The sequence below is a fragment of the Cydia strobilella genome, chromosome 10 (genome assembly GCF_947568885.1).
Source record: "Cydia strobilella chromosome 10, ilCydStro3.1, whole genome shotgun sequence".
NCBI lineage: Eukaryota > Metazoa > Arthropoda > Insecta > Lepidoptera > Tortricidae > Cydia > Cydia strobilella.
In genome coordinates this window covers 12,536,551-12,560,279 of record NC_086050.1, presented here as the reverse complement: position 1 = coordinate 12,560,279, position 23,729 = coordinate 12,536,551, and the positions used below count along the sequence as shown (strand labels likewise).

General features: G+C 39.4%; 4 protein-coding genes across 4 annotated transcripts; 1 reads left to right on the top strand and 3 right to left on the bottom strand.

Moving 5' to 3' along the window:
- Window positions 1-2,401: 2,401 nt before the first annotated feature.
- Window positions 2,402-6,479, bottom strand: LOC134745005 (protein farnesyltransferase/geranylgeranyltransferase type-1 subunit alpha). The gene is made up of 5 exons (XM_063678973.1): window positions 6,099-6,479; window positions 5,556-5,679; window positions 4,921-5,011; window positions 4,183-4,322; window positions 2,402-2,932 (listed from the first exon to the last, which is right to left on the bottom strand). The coding sequence occupies exons 1-5, from the start codon at window positions 6,229-6,231 to the stop codon at window positions 2,413-2,415; spliced, it is 1,008 nt and encodes a 335-aa protein (XP_063535043.1). The 5' UTR covers window positions 6,232-6,479; the 3' UTR covers window positions 2,402-2,412.
- Window positions 6,480-8,399: 1,920 nt separating this feature from the next.
- LOC134744946 (pupal cuticle protein C1B-like) lies at window positions 8,400-9,860 on the bottom strand (the record flags this gene model as incomplete). The annotated part of the gene is made up of 3 exons (XM_063678893.1): window positions 8,400-8,538; window positions 8,824-9,075; window positions 9,690-9,860. Coding segments are annotated over 3 exons (525 nt in total), but the record flags the coding sequence as incomplete, so codon positions are not given.
- A 6,152-nt stretch (window positions 9,861-16,012) lies between these two features.
- Window positions 16,013-20,272, top strand: LOC134745003 (uncharacterized). The gene is made up of 8 exons (XM_063678971.1): window positions 16,013-16,628; window positions 17,423-17,580; window positions 17,940-18,048; window positions 18,201-18,286; window positions 18,656-18,796; window positions 19,332-19,431; window positions 19,845-19,997; window positions 20,133-20,272. Exons 1-8 carry the CDS (start codon window positions 16,169-16,171, stop codon window positions 20,231-20,233), a joined length of 1,308 nt encoding a protein of 435 aa, XP_063535041.1. The 5' UTR covers window positions 16,013-16,168; the 3' UTR covers window positions 20,234-20,272.
- A 245-nt stretch (window positions 20,273-20,517) lies between these two features.
- On the bottom strand, window positions 20,518-23,289 carry LOC134745004 (3-ketodihydrosphingosine reductase). Its single transcript, XM_063678972.1, has 3 exons — window positions 22,655-23,289; window positions 21,933-22,174; window positions 20,518-21,154 (listed from the first exon to the last, which is right to left on the bottom strand). The coding sequence occupies exons 1-3, from the start codon at window positions 23,196-23,198 to the stop codon at window positions 20,948-20,950; spliced, it is 993 nt and encodes a 330-aa protein (XP_063535042.1). The 5' UTR covers window positions 23,199-23,289; the 3' UTR covers window positions 20,518-20,947.
- Between the last annotated feature and the right edge of the window lie 440 nt (window positions 23,290-23,729).

The following is a 23,729-nucleotide window of genomic DNA, read 5'->3' as shown; positions in this document are numbered from 1 at the left end:
CTTCCTGCTCCAATTTATTTATATATGTTACTATATAAATACCTACCTGAGCCTTAAGAGTAAAGGCGACCGTTTCTCCATAGAAACGTGGTCCCCATTTTCCTCTCTAGATATTGACATTATGGAAAATGTTACTTGATCCTAAATCTTATAATAATTGAAAACTCAAAAAAAGAAACCAACAACAAAGGGGCAGCTGTGATTGATCTACCTACATCAAATTGTATCAAAATATTTTTAATAATGTTAATATCCAAAGGAGGGAATTTACGTTTGTATGAAGAGGTGATTTCGCGCGGCTGTCCACTTTCGTCTGCACTCACTGCTCTTTAATTACCTATAATTTCAGCCTTCCTGTGACTGCCGAGGCTGCGAATGTCCAAACTGTCCAAACGTTTTGACTTCAACACAAGAATTGGGTTCGAGTTCCTACATCTGCGATCACGGAACGAAGCCTAAGTGCACCTGTAACACTAACACTCTTAAACCAAAAGAAAATACCGCTAAGGCTAAAAGCATTCCTGACTGCTGTTTCGAGCCCGAGCCAATACCAGACCCTGAGCGCACACAGAGCATTATGAAATTGCTGAAAGTCGATAAGAACTGCTTTTGCAAGGTACAGTTTTGGACTAAGGGTTAGGGTCAGCGTTCCGCGCATAAATCTAAAAAGAAAAACTTAATTTTGATTTGTCAATATAAATATTCAAAATACAAATGGAAGACCTTTTAGAGCGATAGGGCGGATTGGCGAGCTGTTGGGGCGTGACGACCCCACAGACCCGAGTGCTCCAGAGAGTCGGTCAGAGTCTCCGTCTCCGGCGTGACTTCGTCGGTCGGAGTGGACCCCAAGGGGACCTGCAGGACTCTCAGCTCTGGCTTGCCTTCATTGGCCGTCCAGAGGGCAGTCGTAAGAGCTATATATAGACGCGAGTTGGCACAGTGGCTGTTATAACATCAGTCACTGGGTAGAAAGCGGCACACACCTCTCGACATCCCCGAGCCTCCCACACCGGTGTTGCTCCTGGTCGTCTTCACGACGGCAGTTTCAGGGGCCCATCTAGTCAGCGGCAAGGCACCTGCCTCGATAACGTGTGTTAGCATTGTTATGGCAGGTGTCCAGACTTATATACAATAGCCCAGTCTCATTTTCCACCCAAACTTCAATCCATAGACCGGTATACTGTTCACTTTTTCTACAATAGTCCCAATGCCTGCTGCGACCGGTTCATGGGTGTCTATTGTTGCACCTGTGAACGGGTTCCAGCAGGCGTTCTACATGACATTAAAGCTCTCCAAGGGGACTCTACGTGTTGGATCTATATCCCCACGCAAGCCTATCAAAACGTTACGTTTCCGAATATACCACCTGATTAAACACCAGTCAATTTTTGTCTAACAAACTATTTGCCTCTAATTTCTTTTTTATTTTAGTAGTTTAGTACGGTTGGCAGAGTACGAGAGAAAAAAAATTGCCGGCGCGATCAAACTATAGTCAGTAAAAAAAGGAGGCAGAAAAATGTAAGCGTAAAGGGTCCCTTATACCTAAATGTTTAATTTCACTCTTTTTTCTACTGACTAAATTGGTTTGCCGGACTCGCTATTAGTGTTAATAAGGTCGATCTATGTACAATTTATATACAACTCATTTTAGGTGGTGACCCGCGCTCTTCGCGCCGACGTGCACCGTTACCTCGGAATGATGGACCGACATCATCAAGACACCCAAAATATGTGCTCCAACGATACACAGACCTGCTGCCGAGACGCTTAGATCCTTACCCAACAAAATGTGTAATAAATAACTCTACAAATGTGTTTTTATATTCTTAAAATGATCCTTTTGGTTCGCTTATAAGATCGTAATTTAAATTGACTATAACGTTGGCAGTTTTAAAACATTGTTTTTGCCGCATTCAAAATGTTAAAATGCCATGTAAATTAAAAGCTTTTCGTTTAAATTTCATTTTATTGAACAGAGATAAAGAGTAGGTATATGAAAAACAAGACATGCCAAAAAAGGGGAAAATACAAACATATGTCTCTTGGATAAAACTAATAAGGCAATTACAGCATAAAATATTCAAAATTAATTTGTTTTTAGTTAGCACTTTGCTTTTAAAGTATTTCTACGGCTGGTATAAATATAAAAATGAGCAGCGTGATATTAAGATTGATCTAACTATCAAATTATAATACCTTCTTAATTGTAAAACAAATTTAATTACGCGAAGAATAAATTCGATATTTTCACTTTCATTCCGGTGGTTGAAAGGATACGAGTTTGGTTTCGTAAACTGAGGTACAGGGTTCAATTCTTGGTCAGCTAGAGAAACTATAAATATTTTTGTACCTCCATCATACCAATAAGGTTTTGTCGGAGTTTTCACATAGAAAAAAATATTTTAAAGGAAATTAAATTGTTCGCTCAACTTTATCGCCATCTTCATTTTTAGCAGCTAACTCATCCTTCGCTTTTCTAAACTTCTCAGACATATAGTTCCAATACTTGCTTCTAATTTTATCGTACTTCGTCGCCAGATCCTCGCACAGCGCTACACCTCTAGTAGGATTATGTAGGCAACCTATTTCATCCTTCTTAATAGCCTCGTCACAAATATCTAGAATAAAAGCGAGAAGGAACGGCGAACGACACTTATTTTTATACAAATCCTCGCAGAACCCTGTCACTACGCAATTTCCACTAAGTCCCCTTTTATCGTGTAGTAATAGACCTCTTAAATAGTTCCAAGCGCTCTCGTTATTTTTGACATATTTGATTTTTTCCATAGTGTAGCATATTTCTTTTTGCACGTTCATGTCTGACCAGCCGAGATGGTTGTTCATGATGAAGTATCGCTGGTTCCAGGCGGAGTTGTTGCGCACGTCTTGGGTGATGAGGTTGTCCACGAAGTCCATTTCGCGGTCGTACAGTCTGGAAAGGTTCTACTTTATAACACTTTTTCATTTCAAATATTTTGAATACCAAGTTTTAAGAACGATAATCGATGATTTCCTAATCAGTTTTGGGTTTTAAAATTACTATATTTCTTTTGTAAAAAAATTTTTGATAAAATATTAATAAAACTTAATTCGATTTGCCGATTTCGTTAAAAAAATGTGACGTCACACCAGGGGGAGGGGTTTGCCAAATGTGACCAAGTGTGACAAGGAGGGGGAGGGGTCAAAAACCTAGAAATTCGTGTGACGTAATTAATGGATGCACCCTTTGGAGGGTCGACCAAGTGCTTTTTTGCTTAAGGTGTGCGCAGGTCATTTTGCATACAAGTCATGAGTGTCATGACAAATATTTTTGTATTTATCGGCGCAAATGTATGACCACGCAGGGCCAAATCGAAAGCCCCCAAAAAAAATGAAAAAGTCCCCAAAATTCTCTAAAAAGGTGCAGAAACTATCACATCCAACTTTCTTTAACATTTTGTCCACCACCAACTGACATACATGACAACCCATCAGGGATCGGCCCGCTATCCCTTATCGGGGTTTTATAAGGGTATTGCATAAGGCTTAACTCACCATACCCTTTGCACAGACGAAACCCTTTGTTTTGCTTTTAAAAACCCTTATATAAAGCTACCACATTTGAGTAATCGGTAGCACAAATACCCTTACAAAACCCTTATCATCCGCTCACCAACACCTTGCATATTGCTTATAAGGGTTAGCCTTATAAAGGGATTCCCTTTTAGCATATAAGCGTGCTAATTTAAGTCGTCTACCTTGTTCATAAAGCACACATTACTTCGAATCCGAGCGATCGTCGGCGGCGACGGCGGCGTTCTTTGACTAGGCACGTATTTTCTTTCCTTTTCATACACTACCGTAGATATATACTAATCCTGTCTCTTTCACGCAAAGGGAAACCTTTATAAAAAGCGCTTAAAGATAAGGGTAACCCTTATTTTTGGTTAGCTTTTCGGTAAGGGTTAGTCAAAGGTAGGGGTATGAATGGGCTTGCAGTTCAAAAGGGAAAGTCTTTCAATGTGTTAGCCGTGTTTAAGTGTCGCCCATTGAAAGGGTTTTATCGCGGAAAGGGTTGTCCGGTCCCTGCAACCCATAGGTAAAGTTTAAAATACACATTCATTCCATTAAATTAAGGTTTACTACATATACTGCGAGTGGTATAAATTAGATGTGGCAATTACGAGGTTAGTCAGAACATACCCAAAGGTCTTGACAGCCCATTGCCTGTGTTGCCAGGCGTGGTAGTTCTTGGGGTCCTGTATTAAGGCGTCGCTCGTCAGGGCCAGCTCCTGCGATGGGTCTTGCAGCCATTCCACTAGAACTTTCCGGTGATGCCACACCTGGAAAGTTATATTTGTTGTTGTTATTTTATATAACATTGACAAAACATACACACAGACATTCAAAAACATAACAAACCATTTAGACATAGGTATTTAAGTTCAGTTTAAACTAGCGACCCGCCCCAGCTTCGCACGGGTACATAGGGCTTAACAAATTATACACCTAAACTCTCAAGAATCACTCTATTGATGATGATGATGATGATGTATTCCTGTTATCCCTCATTAGGGACATAGGGCTCGCAAAAGAATCCTCCATTTGTCACGATCTTGCGCGGCTACTTCCAGCTCTTTCCAGTTGAGTCCAGTCCAGTGCAGTCCAGTGGCGTTGGATCGGACACGTACTCCGTAGGCCGGACAGCCATCTGGCCAAGCAGGGTCTCCGCTGGAATTCGGCTGGCAGTAGACGGTCAGGGAGGCCGTGTACTACATGGAGGCGATCAGTTGAGAAAGAGGCTGGCTCAATCACTATTAATAGGTGAAAATTGAATGAAAATCCGTTCAGCAGTTTTTGAGTTTATCGCGAACATACACACAAACAGACAGACGCTGCGGGGAACTTTGTTTTATAAAATAAAGTATAGTGATTACTCACTTGATAATTCTTGGGTGAATGTGTGATAACTGATTCAACATAATCTAGCTCAGGTCTCAAATCTGTCCCCAAAGCTTTCAGCAAGTCTCTCCTGAAACATTAAAATACAGATTTTAAATATCATAATAAATCAAAGGAATACTAAAAGAAAGGTAGGCTACAGAAATAAAGATAGGTTTGTGATTTGTTTGAATTCTGATATGTTAAATCTAAGCATTCAGAGGCTTTAGATGGCCACTTATAGATATGTACTTAACAATACTAACAAGCCTTACACACAGGGAGACAACTTAATTCCTAAAGACCTTTTGTTCAAATAAAGAATAGTTTATAGAGACGCATTTAAGCAAAACTAAGTCTCTTTCTCTCTTTTCTTATTTAAACTTCTATATCAGCCATACCAAACCTTTTTAGGGTTATTTTTACGCGGGCCACAAAGACGGACCTTGTAGACATGAATTTGGTTAGATGACATTCAAATGGCAAGGACCTATACGAGGATCACCTAGCAGGCTAACTAAAAAAGCTTGGGGGACCGCAGGTGAAAAAAGGTGGGTTGAGTATGGCTGTTTTATATGGTTAATTTTTATTCAAGAATTTGTCTCATCAAAAACTTTTAACACAAAATAAAATACCTGTATTGCCACACAGTGTAGTTTGCTGGGTTAAGTTCAACTGCATCTTTTGTCAGTTTCAAGGCCCGTTCAGACTTCTCGTTGCTCTGCAGTACTGCCCTAAAGTACCCGTACACATCTTCAACTGAAAGTTATGAATACATAGTTACGACAACTAGTAGCGACTCACCCTGGCTTTGCACAGGGTAACAAATGATAAACCTAAACCCTTCCTCAAGAATCAATTTATTGATAGGTGAAAACCGCATGAAAATCCGTTCAGTAGTTTTTATTGCAAACATACATACACACAAACAGACAGATGCGTCAGGGGTCTTTGTTTTATAAGGTGAATAAGCACAATAGGATAAACTGCAAGTGTGCACACAGTTTTAAAAGCAATTTATTTGCCTTTAAACAACATAATCAATAAAAAAATTAAATGTTAAACTTTGTACCACCTTGTACCTACTAACATAAAAATAGATCATAACTGATTACTATTTTTATAGCTCTGTAGTGAATGAAATTACATTTGAAGTGTAATCATGACATGATACATACATTTCTCAGAATGAGCAATGACCACAACAGGCCTTGGCCCATCATTTTCAGGAACCGGCGTCACGTCTTTCCACTCAGGGCGGTCCCGATAAGGCACCCAGGTAGCTTCACCATCATACTCATTATCAGACATGTTCACTGAACACTAGAACGACTAATACTACTATTACACCGCTTTGGTACACTAAAACAACACTCTTATCGATAAAATGTACATAGACGTGATCAAACAGTAGTACACTCAATGGGTCTTTCAATTTAAGTCACCGGTTTATCTTTATTTATATGCGGATTTTAACACAGGTAATTTTATTTGAACAGGGACTTGGCAATGAAAGTGGAAGTTGTTTTACGGCCTATCGAACGAGAACGTCGAGAACGAGCAACCTCTATTTGTCACTTGACAGCACTATGAGCACTGACACTGACACAACTGACACATTAAATTTGACAGTCAATGACGTAATGACGTATTGACGTGCGTGACTGACGTGACAGTCGGTCGGACACAATCGGTCCGTCCCCTAAGCGCGCTCGGCGGATCCCCAGTTTCGGACGAAAGGGACGGTTTTTATCACCAATGGGACGAAACGAAAACAAAGTTGGAACATTTTTATCATAATTTGTGTACCTGCGATCAATGCAAACAGTCAATCAATGTTAGTGTGTCGTTAGTACATCAGGCTTCTTCAAAACAGGCAAATGATCGATGTATAGACAAATACACAGGCAAATGCTACTTAGGTACTCGATATTTACCGTCGATGGACGATGTCGGTAAAGATTTTCAAAATCTTTTATACTGGACTCTTGATGCCCAAAAGGGACGGTAGTTCGGAAGGGACGACAAAGGGACGGCGGAAAATCTTCCTATTCAGACAACACTGCGGCGGAGACTGAGCGCGCAGCGTCTGTGCTGTGCAGCGTGATTTATACGTCTTTTATAAATATTTCAATTTACGGCAAAATAGGTCCTATAGTTATGATTTTTTTTATGGGTTCACATGAAGTTACAGTCTGCTATAATATTATTTTGAGGGCAAAATATAATAAGTACAATTTGCGATAAAAAAATATAATGCGACCCTGTTTTCACCGAAAAAATGAAGAAAACTCGGAAGGTATTTTATCAATTTTTTAAAATGAATCTTTGATTTTCAATCATTTCAGCCCCTCGTACAAGATATGGTGAATTGAATTGTAATCATTCATGTATCAAATTATTCTTGTTTACTGCAAAATTGACAACCGAAACGACACTTCTCACTGCAAATTTTGAAAAATACTCCCAAGAAAACTCATTTATTTTAGGTTTAAAAAGAGAAAATGAAAACTAACTATTTCAGCCGCTAGTTTAGGAAATGATTATTTAAGAACGTTAACAGGTTTTGAATAAATACAATTAGTTACGTCGTAATGTTGAATGAAAAAGGATGCATTTTGCAAAGTACGCTCGTTTGTAGGAATAAGGACTCTTAATAATGGCGTAAGCGCCATCGACAATAAGGTCCCTCTTTATCGAAAACACCACAATTTATCTCTATTCATTTTTTCGTTCAATATTCGATTGTTACATTATGACTAAATAGTAGATTGTGTCACAAGGGAGCAAAATGACATATTTACGGCGAGGGCGTACATTGGATCCTGAGCGTAGTGAGGGATTTAAGTGTTAACGCCCAAGGCGGAAATCATTTTGCTACCATGTGACACATACTGCTTTTCACATCACCTATGAGGAAATTATTATGTTCAAAAATATTATTAAACCAAAAAAATTGTATGCAAAAAAGATAAAAAAATCGTGTCCTAGAACAGCAAAATGCCACTTTGATCCCTCTTAGCAGGAAAGAAAAGTGCCACTTTGATCTCTCCTAGCGGGGAAGAAAAAACCCTTTTTCGAATAGGTGATGTGAAAATTACCATGCCTTCGCTAAACCGGCCAGGGCCAGGCAAGATGCAAAAGCCAAAGAGAATAATTATGTATTGTACCTATATTAAGCAATAGCACACGGTACACTGGAAAATGTCAATGGCGGCAAATTAAAATCTAGGTGTGCATATGTGCTAGGCCTTTCGCTCGCTTGCATTGCACCTAGATGCTGAGAAAGGAATGGGTACCCCTAATCATTAGTCACCCTTCTATCCCTCCATGGCATTGTGTTTAAAAAATAATAAAAAACGACGAAATATTTCAATAATAAAATTAATGTATTCAATAATAAGTTACTATGTTACAACTATCTGGTAATAAATTAAGAGGAATCTTTGAGCTCACTTAAGATCTAATTTTTACAGTAGGTAATCATCATTTGAACATAATTTACAGAGCGTAGGTCTACCATGCGTAGGTCAGGCCAAGTCCGTTGCTGTAGGTCATGTGAGAGACAGCGGGAGCCGCGGAATATGCTACGCCGAGAAGTCCACCAGCTGTTGACACCTGAAACATAGATATTATTTTAATATAAGTAATTAATGACAGGTTTTTAAATACAATACAAGCTTAAACATATTCGCGAGGTTTTATTATAACTTATTCATTAACTTAGTATTGCGAACATCAAAAATCGAGATTTCGTTATCTGCCTATTCGGGTAGCCAGGTTCATGGGTGCTAGGTGCTAGACTATGAAACCCAATGCAAAAGCACTGTAGTCACTGGCGTTGAACCTTGAATGGCGCGCGTCCCAGGGTATGGGTGTTAGACTGTAGTACTTTAAACTCACTTTAGCAACAGGAGCAGCATACGGAGAAACGCCGACATGGGACACCAGTGGCGCAGCTACAGCTCCATGATACGCCGTGGTCACTGGTAGGCCATGATAGGCCGGCGTGGCCAGACCGTGGTACGCGGGTATACCATGGTACGCCGAAGCCAAGCCGAGTCCACCGACCGCTAGTCCGGGGTTGCTAACACGCACATCGGATTTGCGCACGCTTGAAAATGGTGTATCGATTGCCTTTGAATATGTAGATATCTGAAAGAAATATGGAGTTAGTACCTACGTAATCACTGATCAGATTCTGACTGCTTGTCTGGAAGAGATCACTCTTTGGCGATAAGGCCGCCTTTTGCTTACCTCTGTCTATGTAATAGGTATTATGTGTGTTTCCTTGTAAATTGATTTTGAGGTTGTGCAATAAAGAGGATTTGTATTGTATTATATTATACATAACGCAAGCAAGGATAATCCAAGTAGGTATATACCTATACATACGTTCGAAATTCATTACTCAGAACTGAACCTTAAAACTAAATAAAACAGAAGGACACTAAATGAGACTGTATTAATATCATCAGCCATGTCCAGAAGTGGACATTTTTCGTCTGATATGATGTCTCACATTCAGTCCATGGTTTAAAGGCGATCTCGGTATATTTGACCGGTGTTTGGCGAAATTTGGGCCGGGAAGCTGAACTTAACACAGTTAACACTGTAAGAGTAGCCGCCGTATGCTAAATACATAGAACATGATTTGTTGATGACTATGATGGCCGGTTGTGCCGGCTAGTTGTTAAGGGTAGCCGCCACTATAGACGATAGGAACCAGAATAGATACATTATTAACTAATAAAGTATGTAATAGGTACCTGTCCAAGGTTATAAGGCGACCTCCATATATTCGACTGGTGCGAGGCGATGGCAGGTTGGGTCGGATAGTTGTTGTAAGGGTAGTCGCCGTAGGCGACAGGAGCAAGGATGCCTGCAGCCTGGCAGACTGAGGCCACACAGGCGAAGATAACGATCTGAAAGGACTCCGTTTATGTATGTGGAAACCAATAGCAAATTTGCGTAGAGTAAAATGGCTCTTTTATATTTTGTGGACTTATTATGGACTTACATATATACATCTATCATATATCTATATATATCTATATCATATATCTTATCAAATAATTTTAATATCTTAAAGACTGAAACTATCTCTATTTGTCTCTACCAAATTTCATCAATCGGTGCAGCGGTTTGTGCGAGGAGGTAACGGACAGAAAGACAGACAGAAATTAATAAAGTTGATTTTCCAAATTTAGTAGGTACACGGCGGGAAGAAGTTGATAACTCGAGATAAAATTGAAGAAATTTGAACTTAAAATAGAATTACATATACCTAAGGTTCAAATTTCTTCAATTTTGTGTCTCGAGTCAACTTCTTCCCGCCGCGTACGGATCTACTTTGGGATTAATCATATTAATAGGGATTGATATTACAAAACATTTCAAACAAAGAAGTATTTCATAATACTCACTTTAAAAGACATTGCTCGACGTCGGAAGCTCGGGTACGAATATGTAGCGCCTTTGGGCCCACTAAGGCTTTTATACTTCGTCAATGACAACACACACTGTGCAAAGGGCCATGTGTGATAATGATAACGCCCATGTAACTGTCTACTTCTGATCTAGGGCGTGGTAAGACTTATTGTCCGGTTCACGGTAGCGAGCTTACCTGTCACTCTTTTTTATTTTTTCACGGCAAAACTAGGTAACAGATACCCAAACAGATTTTTATGAATTTTGCGTAGCAAGTTGAAGCCTCAGGGTTCCCCAGGGATGAACAATATTTTACTTCATATATATAACATAACGTTACCTCATAATATTCGGAAATTCAATCAATTCTAGATCCTCCAAGTGTGAAAGTTCTCAAGGTTCGATTCGTGAGATGCTTGATGCTTAAATACCTAATTATTAATTATTTTACCTTATTTCTTCGCATGTTTGGAGAAAAACATTATTCCTTCGGCAGGAAAATCGTGGAATCGTCTTCTGCTTTGTCGAATCTCATCCACGAATTGCCATTTCCTGGCCTCTGCAGTAAAATAAATAATGTAAGTACTAAGTAATAATATTGAACTGCAATCATACAAATACAAATAATGTTATGAAAGTGAAGGAAGCGAAAGAGGTATGTCAGGATCGTAACAAGTGGAAATCCGTGGTGCCTACCCCTCCGAGAAATAGGCGTGATTATATGTATGTATGTATGTATGCATGCAATCATATACAGTAGGTATACATGGTATATATACGGTATATACCCCTACCCAACCCACACGCGTGAATCGAAGTTGGATATAGGTAATTAAGGTATGTAACTATGTAATAGATCAATTGACATTACATCATACTCATACAATACAAACCCATTACAAACCTAATTTGCAAAATTGCAAAAAATTAGACAGCAGTGTATTTAGGAGACATTTACACGGCCAATTAATGGTGAGATAAATTAGCGTTCCAGATTTTATATGAGACAATTAAGTGTTGGGCCTATTTATGCATGCACTTATGCACTCATTTGCATGTTTAGTAGACATGAAATAGCCTATGCATAATAGGACCAGACTTCAGACCACATAACTTTTTGCAAGCGGATGTGAGTATGACGATAGGTATGTCAGTAGGTTAAGGTAAGGATTTTCTTTTAAGGGTTCCGTACCCAAAGGGTAAAAACGGGACCCTAATACTAAGACTCCGCTGTCCGTCTGTCTGTCTGTCACCATGCTGTATCTTTCTTATGAACCGTGATAGCTAGACAGTTGAAATTTTCACAGATGATGTATTTCTGTTTGATGATGTGTTTGCCGCTATAACAACAAATACTAAAAAGTACGGAACCCTCGGTGCGCGCGTCCGACATGCACTTGGCCGGTTTTTTTTGTGGTACGAAAATGGGAATCATTTCTGATGAGTCACAATTAAATGTCACAATTCAGGTGATTTAGTGAGTATGTTCGAAAAACCCGCACGATAGCAGAGGATCTGTCGCGTAAATCGAAATATCGTTATCTGCTTCTCTATCGCTCGAATGAGAAAGTGATAGAGAGGCGGGTAATAAAATAGCTGAAATGGCAATCGTTAATAGAAAACGCCAATCAAAACATTCGAAACTTAAATAAGTAAGTAATAAATAGAAATAGTCACGTGACTTTTCGTAGCATCTGTCATCCGGATACATTTTTTTCGTTTAGCGTTTGTCGATGTACGGTCGTTATTTTGGCTAGGCCCCCAGGTATGGTCATAAATCATAAGATTTTTTCACATCAGCTATTCGAAAAAGGGCTGTTTCTTCCCCGCTAGGAGGGATTAAAGTGGCACTTCTGTTCTAGAACACGATTTGTTTTCTTTTTCGCGTACAATATTTTTAGGTTAGCTCATATTTTGGAACATAACAATTTCCTCATGGGTGATGTGAAAAGCAGTATGTGTCACATGGTAGCAAAATTATTTCCACCTTAGGTGTTATCCGGTATCACAATGAATCCCTCACTACGCTTAGGATTCTATTTTAGAATCCCTCGATACGCTCAGGATTCAATTATAGAATCCTTCGCTTCGTTCAAGATACGCCCTCGTCATAAATATGTCATTTTGCTCCCTTGTGACACAATCTACTATTGATGTCTCGAGCTGACAAAATCAACGTCAAATTGGGCCCCTAAGTATCCGTCATCCGTTAAAAAGTAGAGCAAGATCGCCTAGTTTGTCATAGTCAAGTCCGTGCATTTATGTAATCTCTTATCAGCCGTTCATGTGCGCAACTTATTATGTTGTTTGCAAGTGCATTATTTGTCCTTGTTTTACAATGTGATTTTTATGAATCTGGTCCATGCACTTACATTTTTATAGTCAAAGAGTCACTGCCGTGCCCCCAGATGTATAACTCGGTCCTCGGTCCTACTGAAGATGTCTTTGTTTTGCATTAAAGTAGGTACTGGATTAATAGGTAGAAGTATAGGTACCCGCTTTAAAAACTTGAAATATGTATTACCTACCTAAACCTATAGGAATTAGGTACATAAGAGTATTTCTCGTGTGCATGTGCATGAATGCTTTTTGGTTAAATATACTTAACAAGTGCCTATATGCCTAAAACTATATCAATTAACTCACTATATTACATAGTACCTACTACCCCCTAAGCCTTTGACACTTTAACTTGAGGACCATGAGAAGATTTATTTCGAATACCAAATATTTTACATTCTTCTGACACCGAATCTATTCACGAAAGCGGATATGGTGTAGGTATTAGTATGTCACGAGCCCTCATTAAACACGTCGAATTAGCCACCTGAATCATGCATTATATTTTCATTGGCTATTTTGTCTGTCGTCGAAGCACGTGTGTAATTGGCACTTTAATCGCACCCGCCTTGTTCTCTGGCGTTATTATTGCATTATTGTTTGAGGCCAGACATATATCTTACTACAAGTTGTGGCTGTGTTAAGGCCAGACGTGAACAATTTCTCGCCAATCTGATTTAATTGTCTGATCATATCAGGTGGTGGGGACGCAAACGTCAATTTTGCTCGCCGATTATGTCCGATATTACCGATAAAATGGAGATGCAGACGCAACAATACTAATTTAAGACGCTGAATACTATCGAGTTTGGGGACATTTTTTTAAATTTAGGTAGAGCGCTCAAATATCACCATATTCACCATAAATATAAAATTGGTGATTAAATTGGAGATTGACGTTAATTTCTTTTCTGATCAAATCGGTCGATTTGATCATCCCTTCTGGACTGGCCTTTAGCGACCCCATGGAATTTGGTCTGTGCAAGTGTGCAGGTTTGTGTCATTAATAGTTACAGGGTGAAATGTGCTATAAGTACAATTTTTTTTAGATTTCTAATTTACTTACCCCTCAAAAATGGCCGCAAAGTTAAAATTTATTTATTTAAGTATCAAATTTAAACTCAATCGATCCAGTAGTTTCGGAGCAAATTGGTTGTGACAGACGGACAGACAAAAACAAACACACACGAGTTTATTAGGCCGGGTTGGGTTTAGTTTTTAACCGACTTCCAAATCTCAAAAGGAGGTTCTCAATTCGGTTGTATGTTTTTAGGATTCCTTACCCAAAGGGTAAAAACGGAACCCTATTACCTACTAAGACTCCGCTGTCTGCCTGTCTGTCGTCTGGCGCCAGGCTGTATCTCATCAACCGTGATAGCTAGACAGTTGAAATTTTCACAGATGATGTATTTCTGTTGCCACTATACTAACAACAAATACTAAAAACAGAATAAAATAAACATTTAAGTGGGCCTCCCATACAAACGTTTTTTTTGCCGTTTTTTGCGTAATGGTACGGAACCCTTAGTGCGTGAGTCCGACTCGCATTCGGACGGTGTTTTCTTTTGAGGTAGGGATACAAATTACCCTCACTGTACTATATTAGGTACGGGAGGTTGTCTTTCTTGGTAAATGTCTGCGCGAATATGTGACCTAAACCCGTCACCACGTTAGACAACACGTATGCCAACTCAGTAAAATGCCACGCAGCTGTTGTGTACCGGTCATTAATTCTCATTGCTCACCTACATAGTACATACTTGCTTTCCAGTAACCACCTACTAGGCCTGAATGCCGTAAAATGCTCACTAAAGCTTAATACGTATAATATATAAGAGACACTAAGTGTAAGGTAAGGCCTGAGTGGACGCTTGAAGCAGAGCGTTCGGCGGGGCATACAGCGTAGCGTCGGGCTAACAAGTGATTTGAGCAGCGTGCACTAAGGCAAGGCCTCTCCTCCCCGCTGCACGTACTCGAGCATCCACTGAGGCCTTACACTTAGGACCCACATCCGAACAGAAGTCAGCAAATCGGTATGCTATATGCTAGTGAGGTGGAGTTCACGAAATATCGTGAACTGGACCTCAATAACTTTCAAGTATATCTATGGGGACTTGGGGGAGTGGTGTCTATTTATTTATCTATTATGTAACACAATCCAGCGTCGACCCAAAGGACCTAACTTGTAAATTGCTGTGTTGTATATATCCAATTTGTAAATATGTTTTTACTACTATTACACAAATGGCGCTGTATGAACCTTCACTTTTTAACGTTACTTTATTACCTGACACCTCATCCTTACTTAGGTAGTAACGTTAAAAAGTTATGGCGCCATCTACTTCAGCAGTCAGTTGCGTCTACAATATCTTGTCCATAGTATTACGGCTCTGAGGCCAAAGTTATACCTACCCTAACTAAGCCTATAAGTAGTACCTACTGTTTCTGTCTCAACTATTAGCTCTAGCTAAGCAAGATACAACTGCTCTAAATTTAATGCCCGACAGGCACCTGTAAGTACCTACTGACCTTTATTTACCTGTTCCTACCCAAGTAGCCAGTAACCTGGACTAATTAATCACCGACAGGCCACATCGCCTAGATAGTTGACGAAATTAGGCCAGGATGATCATGGATTGGCCAAACCTACGACACGGCCTTGATGTCTTACCTAAATATCTCAGTTAAAACAGTCGAGCTCATATTTAAGTATCACTTACTTTTTCCCCTCCACCAGCCTAAGTTCAAAAATTCATCTGATGTTAGCTCATATCTTCTTGTCACCAGAGGCCTTAGTACAAATTTCAACATTTTTTAAAACAAAAAGACGGTTCCAAAACAAAACTACTTTTGGGATCTAGGGAGCGTACCATACACAAGAGACAGAAGTTGGAATAAGCTTCATGCCAAGGTTTCCTGAGGCACTGCAGCTAGGTTCTTTGAAAAAAGAAAGTACGCGATAGCGCGACGCAACGCTTCGTGTGTCCATCGCCTTATCTTACACTAAATTACTATAAATGACAATATACTATTTGCGGTCAACGGACATGTGGAACGAATTAACGAACCAAAGCATTTTCTAAACATTTAATTACGTACATTACATCCGCCATGGCTTCCCCACGGAATCCGTCAAGTGCATCGCAAAGTGCAGTTGGACTTGCACTCGTACCTTCGGGCATACGCGTACCTTCTTTCATAAATAGGAAGTGCGAATTGTATTTATGAACGAATAGAGGACTGTTTTAATTTTTTAATATTGTATCACACACTAAAAGGTGACCATATCGAGCGTATTTTTACCTAAGGATACAACATGGGTCAACAAATCAATCGACTGATTATTATTTCCATAATTACAACGATAAATGGAGAAAGATGGTATTCAGCGACGATATTCGAAAACCGCTCAAATCCAGTCCCGGAAAAAGGAAATACATTTAGACGTAACTACATACAAGATGCTGAACACCGATATATGCCGTCATCGATCTATAATAGGACGATAAATGAATGGAGAGGTATTACGAACGCCGCAAACGCTACTGATGAAACTTCGCTTGACTATACCTATCGAAAAGGCGAAGTTTTTCCCCAAAATTACCAAGAATTGACGATTGAGAAACCAAAAAATAAACTGTTACGAACTTACCAATATAACAACACTATTCACAACATAAACTTGTTTAGACATACTCAACAAAAACGAAAAGTGATAAGAAAAAGGTGTCCAGCATTGCGGCCAAGACAAAAAAAACAATTGAACAACGAGAAGACGAAGAAGTTTCTAGAAGTGTTTGAAGTAGTGGAGTTTGATCACGTCGCTTGTACGTCGAGCAGTGGGTTGGAAGGAACGTGCCTGCATGAGTATGATTGTGTTAATACTGGAGGACTGCCGATGGGCAGTTGTGCTGATGGCTATGGGGTATGTTGCGTGAGTGAGTATCAATCATCTGACTGGCTTACTGAGTTTGCGGGTTCGGAATAGGTACGTTTGAGGACCGCAACAGGGGCACCGAGCGTAATTTTACTAGATTTATATTATATTTATAAGTAGCCAAGGCCAGGTGAAACAGTACCTACATACTGCTTTGCGATCATTGAGATAATATTACTCGTACTATAGAGACGACATGCCAAACAATGAAATTGTCGCTATTACAACCTGTACCACGTGACCAAAACGTCGTAAGCGCCGTAAACTTCATGGCGCTTACGCGTTTAGGTCGCGAGATTCACGCTTTGCTTTTATGGTTTGATGCCAAAACGGCAGCAACTCATGGCGCAAAATACTGGTTCTGTGTGCCGGTTCTATACGTTAGTAATAATAGTTCAATGTTTGCGATTATGCATTTATATCTTTCTTGATAAGGATCCCGAAGTAACTGTTTGGCCTGAGCGTTTTCCTCGTCTTCCATTAGAGTTTAGTGACAGGTTCCTGGATCCGGTCACTGATTAAACACCGCTTAAAATAGATTGCGATCTGATCTGACATGTTAGACATGACCAACAATTTTCGACGCCAGAAAAGTCCCGAAATTCTCCAAGTCACCCTTAATAATTTTCGAATTTGCCGGAATTTTATTGATACGCCAATACAAGAACGCAAAAATAAGGTTGCTGGCCAGTAAGTAAACCTTTTTTTTTGCGTTCCTCTTTTGTCCATGAGTATATTTAGTCAGATTTTATTCGTTCCCCATACGAGAATTATTCTAATGCTCTCAATGTTCAGTTCAGATTTCTTGCGATGACGCCACCGCCGCGCCTACAGGGTGGTTTGTTAACCCAGGCTTTCCCGATCCGAGCTCTGAGAGATTAGCCTGTGCTGTAACAGTCAACAAAACTTCAGAGGACATTAAACAGATTCGTCTGGACTTCTTTAATTTTGAGGTAAATTACACGTAGGTATATACTCTTAATAAAATTCCGTGTTTAAAACATTGCATGCGTGCTCACAAAGGCGTGAAAGGCGAACCGCCGGGAAATGCTTTAAGCTAATGCTTAATACAGGATAAGTATAGGTAAGTACCTAACGGTTTTTCTCGATCCTATTTTTTTTTGACAGTAACTATCAGTACCAACAAAATTCGAGGCTTTACTTATCTGAATGTTTAAAAAGCATCGGAATTAATCTTCTTGTTGAAACAAGCCACTCGGAACTCATACCGAAAACCAACCTTGAGTGCTTGAGTTTATGTGTAAAACGTTTATGTGAAAATAGTCCATATTTTATTTAATGATTGTTTCAGCTCCTACCGCCGACTGCGGGGTCATGTGAGCAGGATCAATTCGTAGTATCAGGACAGAATGTGAACAGCATGATGCCCATTCTGTGCGGCGTCAACACCGGCCTTCACGGTATGTTCAACAGTAAAAGGTTCAAGCATTCCTGGGTGTAGTATCCTCCTTTTTTATAAACATTCATAATAGGTCTACCAACGTCAAACTTCAATAAAAAATCACCCCAAAAAATATATCGTATGTATTTTTTTAAATATTCATGTTTTCAGTTTACGTCGAGGTTGGTGATGTGAATGGGCCAATCACCTTGTCCATCCAAACGGCTTCGGCGGAAAGCCGATTGTTTGCCATTAAGGTACGGAATATTTACATAATTAATTATAAACGGATCTCTAAAACTGTGTCGTACGGGCGACGCTAAATAATTATAATGCTTACCATTAGGCATTTCGCCTGATCGTTAAAGAAAAGTAAAAAAAAAACTGTGACTCCAGTAAAAAAGGGTATAAGTAGATATCATACAAGTTTTATGTACCTCTTGTAGGTACGCCTTTTCAAGGGCCACAGTTCCTACCATTGTTGACACAGTTAACTGACAATTTGGGTTCCTTATTGCAACGATATAAGGCCTACCATTGTTCAGATAATAGTGTTGCTATTCGGTATTAGTAGGCACTTACGAAGAATTCTACCTATCCATTTATTGCGACGTTATTTGCCACAGGTGTCGCAGCTATCCGCTAGCGACGACTTAGAGGCACCGGCTGGGTGTCTTCAGTACTTCAAAGGACCAATCGGATACATGGAATCATTTAACTACCGTGACACATCTGACACTTCAATAGCTAAAGCTCCATCTTATTTGGTATGGACTGCTTTTTACCATAGCTTAATTACTTACACTTAGGGACCTATTTAAAAAAAGCAGGTACCTACCTAGGTTTAAGTGCTCTCGATGGTTGATTGGGTCACTATTCCGAAGATACAGAAGGTTGTGGTCGATCCCATGATAACTTAATAAGCGACCGCCAGGCACAGATGGGAATAGGCGCTGCATATAAATCATTCCCATTTGTCCCCGCTTCATGTGGCGGCGGTCACGTGGGGAGGGGACAAATGGGAATTACACCCTTTCAAGTGGTTACTGGGCACTGAACCTTGATAGGTAGTCAAACACAGTAAGTATCTTTATAGTCTTTGCAGTTAGCCTTCGAATGATTTAAAAACACTTGATATTCAGTACTTACTTTCTAAAAAAAATGCTTACCTACTTCCAGCACTTGGGAATAGATAGTGGAGTGGTGCAGCCGATGGTCGACCTCATACCTACTTCAATTGTATTATCTCAGTGAAGCTAAACTGTGTTAGTCAAATAATAATAGCACTGTGTTTAATTGCAGAACAATCTTAATTATGCAATGTGCATAGAACGGGAGCCTGGGTCTTGCAGCATCACGTACACGAATGCGGGCATTATGCGGATCACCAATTACGATTCAGGTAATAGGCAACTGAAAAGTTCTAATAAAATAATTAAAAAATAAAGGAGTACCTAAATATTTATTTGATTACACGTCAATGACATCATCGCACCCCCGGAATACATGCATTATTCTGTGACTGGACCAGCTGATTGTGATTACTTTATAGAGGATCCATGTAAGAATCGTGCAAATTATAGCATTGTCGTAACGAGTTTTTCTAATACAAATATGCTGGGTGATGTTGCGACTTGCGATCATGAACGTATGCTGCAAGGGACCATAAAGGCTTCATCTACATTCTATTCTAAGTCTATCACATACTTACATATGTAGGTAGTAGGTAATTTAGTTCGTTTATGCGATCCATTCATACGATCTTGGGTGAATACTGTGAATAGACCTGTACCTACTCGTACATATTGTTTACAGACGGCTTACCAGTTATCCCCCCGGGTCAAGCTGGAGTTGAGATATTTAACTGCCCCAGCGACTGGTTGCTAATGTCAGCGGCGCGGCTCTGCGGAGACCGGCTGAACGACGGTTCAGTTCTGCAGGACTTTGCTCTTGATGCGCCGATTACAGGTACAGAACTAATATACACTTTTTATGTAACTTTGTTGCTGCACAGCTGTCACTCTGGCAAGTTGAATAGGCCCCCCTGTACCGGTACCTATACCTGTATAGCTACCTATATGCTTCAAAATTTTATTGTTTCAGATAATGGCGCAGGCCCCATAGTTGTGTGGTTCAGGTCGGATGAAGGATATGTTGCTCGGGGTTTTAAAATACAATATCAACAAAACTCATGTAATGCTTAGAGATAAAGAAGCGTAATGTAAGCTAAACACCTTTTGGTAAGAACCCAAAGGTTTTTACAACTATATGTCTGTAGGTAATTGAAGGGATTTTGATTGGTGGCTACCCAAACACCTGCTGCAGGGCAGGGATTGAACCCTCAATTCTGCCCCATTACCGATAACAACATTAAAAGCTATTGAGAAACACACATTACCCAATTATTTACTGTATTCTCGTGCAATAATTTCATGTGCACCAATGGTAGGACCGAGGTGTACTGAAAATAGTGGGGTGCGAGGAGGAATTAAATTCATCTGTTCACAGCTTCACACTGAAAAACATCCTTAACTCAGGAACAAAGATCTGTGATAAACACACAAACACTGAAAAATAGTTACATTATGTGTAGAGAAATCCCAGAATTGCTCCTACATTCACGCGTCCGACATCGGCCCTGCAGCAGGTGTGTAAGTGGCTGGCTTATGTAAACTAAACAATATTAAAGAATACTTATGAAAGTGAAAATAGTTTTATTAAGTAACTCTTCTTTAAAATATTAAATAAAATGTGAACTTAAAAGTTTATTATGACATGGTTAAATATGTAATAACATCAATACTTGTGAATATGTATACCAAAATAAATTAGAAATGTCAGGAGTACTTCTGACTATTGAAAGCATTGAAACTCCACTACCTACCTACTGTATAATAATGTTAATATTGAGACTTATCTTATTTACTCTTTCGAGTCTCCTTTTTCTCTTTCAAGCCATCCCATACTATTTTGTGAAAGTACAACAACACACCAACCATGACGGTCCGTAGAATCCCCATGCAGGATATTTGCACCAGTATTTGGCTCAAGCTGTCTATGGAACCGCAGAACAGGAGAGACATTAAGTTACCACTGAACCCAAATACTGAATACTTTCTTCCAATCTGAAAAATAAACATTTAATAAATATGAGAATGAACCTTTGAAGAATCAGAATCAGAATCAGAATGCATTTATTCGTTATAACATAGGTACATTGTATTGGTCTTATAGTTAGAGCATATTGCGAACGCTATGTTTTGCCGCTAGGCGTACGAATTTGTTTACCTATATAAACTAAGTTCCATACTTGTTAGAACCACTTACATACTTGTTAGAACATGACAGGCATGATGACAGATGATAAAAAACCGACCAACTTAGCTCTGCAGGTTAACATTGAAGAAGTAATTTACGAGTTTGATTAAAAATAGCATTCAAATATAAACTAACATTAAATAATTTTATAGTATTGACTCGCTTGTTTTTAGTCACTCGCGCGACATGTTTCAGACCGTCGTGAATGCTGTTTGCACTGTTAGTGCTTGAGAAAGGAGACCTAGGCTCTCTGAAACATGTCGCGCGAGTGACTAAAAACAAGTGAGTCTAAACCGTAAAATTATTAAGAAATAATATTACGCATTTTAAGAAGCAATTTTTGAGTTAATAGCTTTTGTCAAAATATAGTTACAAATTTTTAATGGTGTGTCTCAAGACCTATGTTCGTCACACTTTTCTATCAAGTTTCGGATCAAAGAAGTTACTAAAGAAAGGCCTCAAGATTACTATTCTTATTTTTTGGCAACCATAATATGATCTAAAGTGATCAGGGTCTACAATTTTTCAATAACTGCTGGGTGAACCCATTGCACCTTTAGATATGTAAAATATACAGGATCCTACCATAGCATCATGGACCATCTTCTTGCCCACCATATCCGCTGACTGCAGCCCACCACTTCCAGATATAAGCATGGTTTCTTTAGGCTTTGTCAAGTTTTCATTCTTCAGACCAGGGGTGTCTGTGTCTGGTGGGAAGGCCAGTGTCAGCCGCACCCCTGTGCCTAGCAGTTCCATGAATAGAGTTTCGGCTAAGCCTCGAACTGCCCACTTTCCACCGCTGTAGGCACTGTAGCCATAAATGCCTAAAATTTAAATATACAAGAAAGTCAGCACACGTTTATATGTAATAAAATAAATAAAATAGCCTTTATTTGCTGAACAAGGAATAGTTACACATTATCTCTCTATTATCTCCCATCTTTTGAATTCCCTGCCTGTTTGCCCTTCGGCAAAGGCCTCCTCCAACCTTCTCTACTCTCTCCGGTCCGTTTATTATAGTTTGAAACTAATATGGACTTAAAGGAAAAAACTCTAGGGCAAACAACCAAACATGTGAAGACAGAAGTATTTAGGCTGTTCACACAAATACCTATCACATAAAGATATCCCAATAATTGTTTAGTTCACATCTTTCATTGTTGTTCTTTTTGATGAACAATAAAGAATATTTCTGATTTTTTGATTAGGGTTTACAAGGCAAACACCACTAGCTAGGACCACTGACTATCATTACAGTAACTTTTAATTTAACACTAATAAAGTACGTAGCAATTGACACTTACCAAGGAATGCAGCTTCTGATGCTACAAATACGACGATCCCTTCGCGCCTCTGCTTCATTCCAGGTAAAACATACCTAGTAGGATATGCCGTGCCAAAGTAGTTCAAATCAATCATTTGTTTAACATCCTCAACCTTCATTTTATCAAATTCTCCACAAATGCACATTCCGGCAGAATTTATTAGCATAAAAATTGGACCCACAGAAGTTTCTAATTCGGACAAACATTTTGATATAGCGTTGTAATCTGATGTTACATCTAAGGCCGCGAATTGTATCTTTTGCCCTTTGTCCTTACATTTCGCGACTATCTCAGTAACTGCAGCGGTCAGTTTGCTAACATCACGACCGATAATTGTGACGTGGGCTCCCAAGCTGGCTGCTTCTGCTGCTGCAGCTTTGCCAATGCCACTGGATCCTCCGGTTACAACTACATGTTTACCTTTCAAATCGGTGTAAACAGTTTGCTTCTCTGATGAATAATATACGGCAAAGGCTAAACCAACTATAACAGCTAATATTAAGAGACCTATTATAATATACATGATAGAAATTATTTTGTATTGTTTAATTCAATGTAGAATTCTGACATAGGTTAGATTTGGGTTGGGCGCGGGCGGCTTTTTATTGTCAAATTTGACATTGACAGTTACACAATCGCTTTTTTTGTGGTTTGTTTGTTGGTATCTCAGTTGGTATGGACCAAGGACCGAGTATAGACTCAATGCCAAAGTTACCCACAGCCAATATTATGTTTGAAATTCTCTTCACTTCATACCCGAGCTTTTCCCGAGCTTCTTTAGGCGATTTCTTATTGTTTTATAACTCACTAGTCATATTGTAGTTCACTAGCTGTAGAAAAAAATCTCCCAATAATCTAAAGCTCTTGCTAGACGGTCTCCGACAAACCCCTCGGACCGCGTGGCCTTGGTCTGGACGGACCCAACAAAATTTCATACAAACATTACCAAGGTCAGACCAAGGTTTGTCAGCGGCTTGTCAGCGACCGTCTAGCACATGCTTAATAACTGACAGCCAACTTTAATCTCACTTTGATCTCACTCCAGACTACGTGG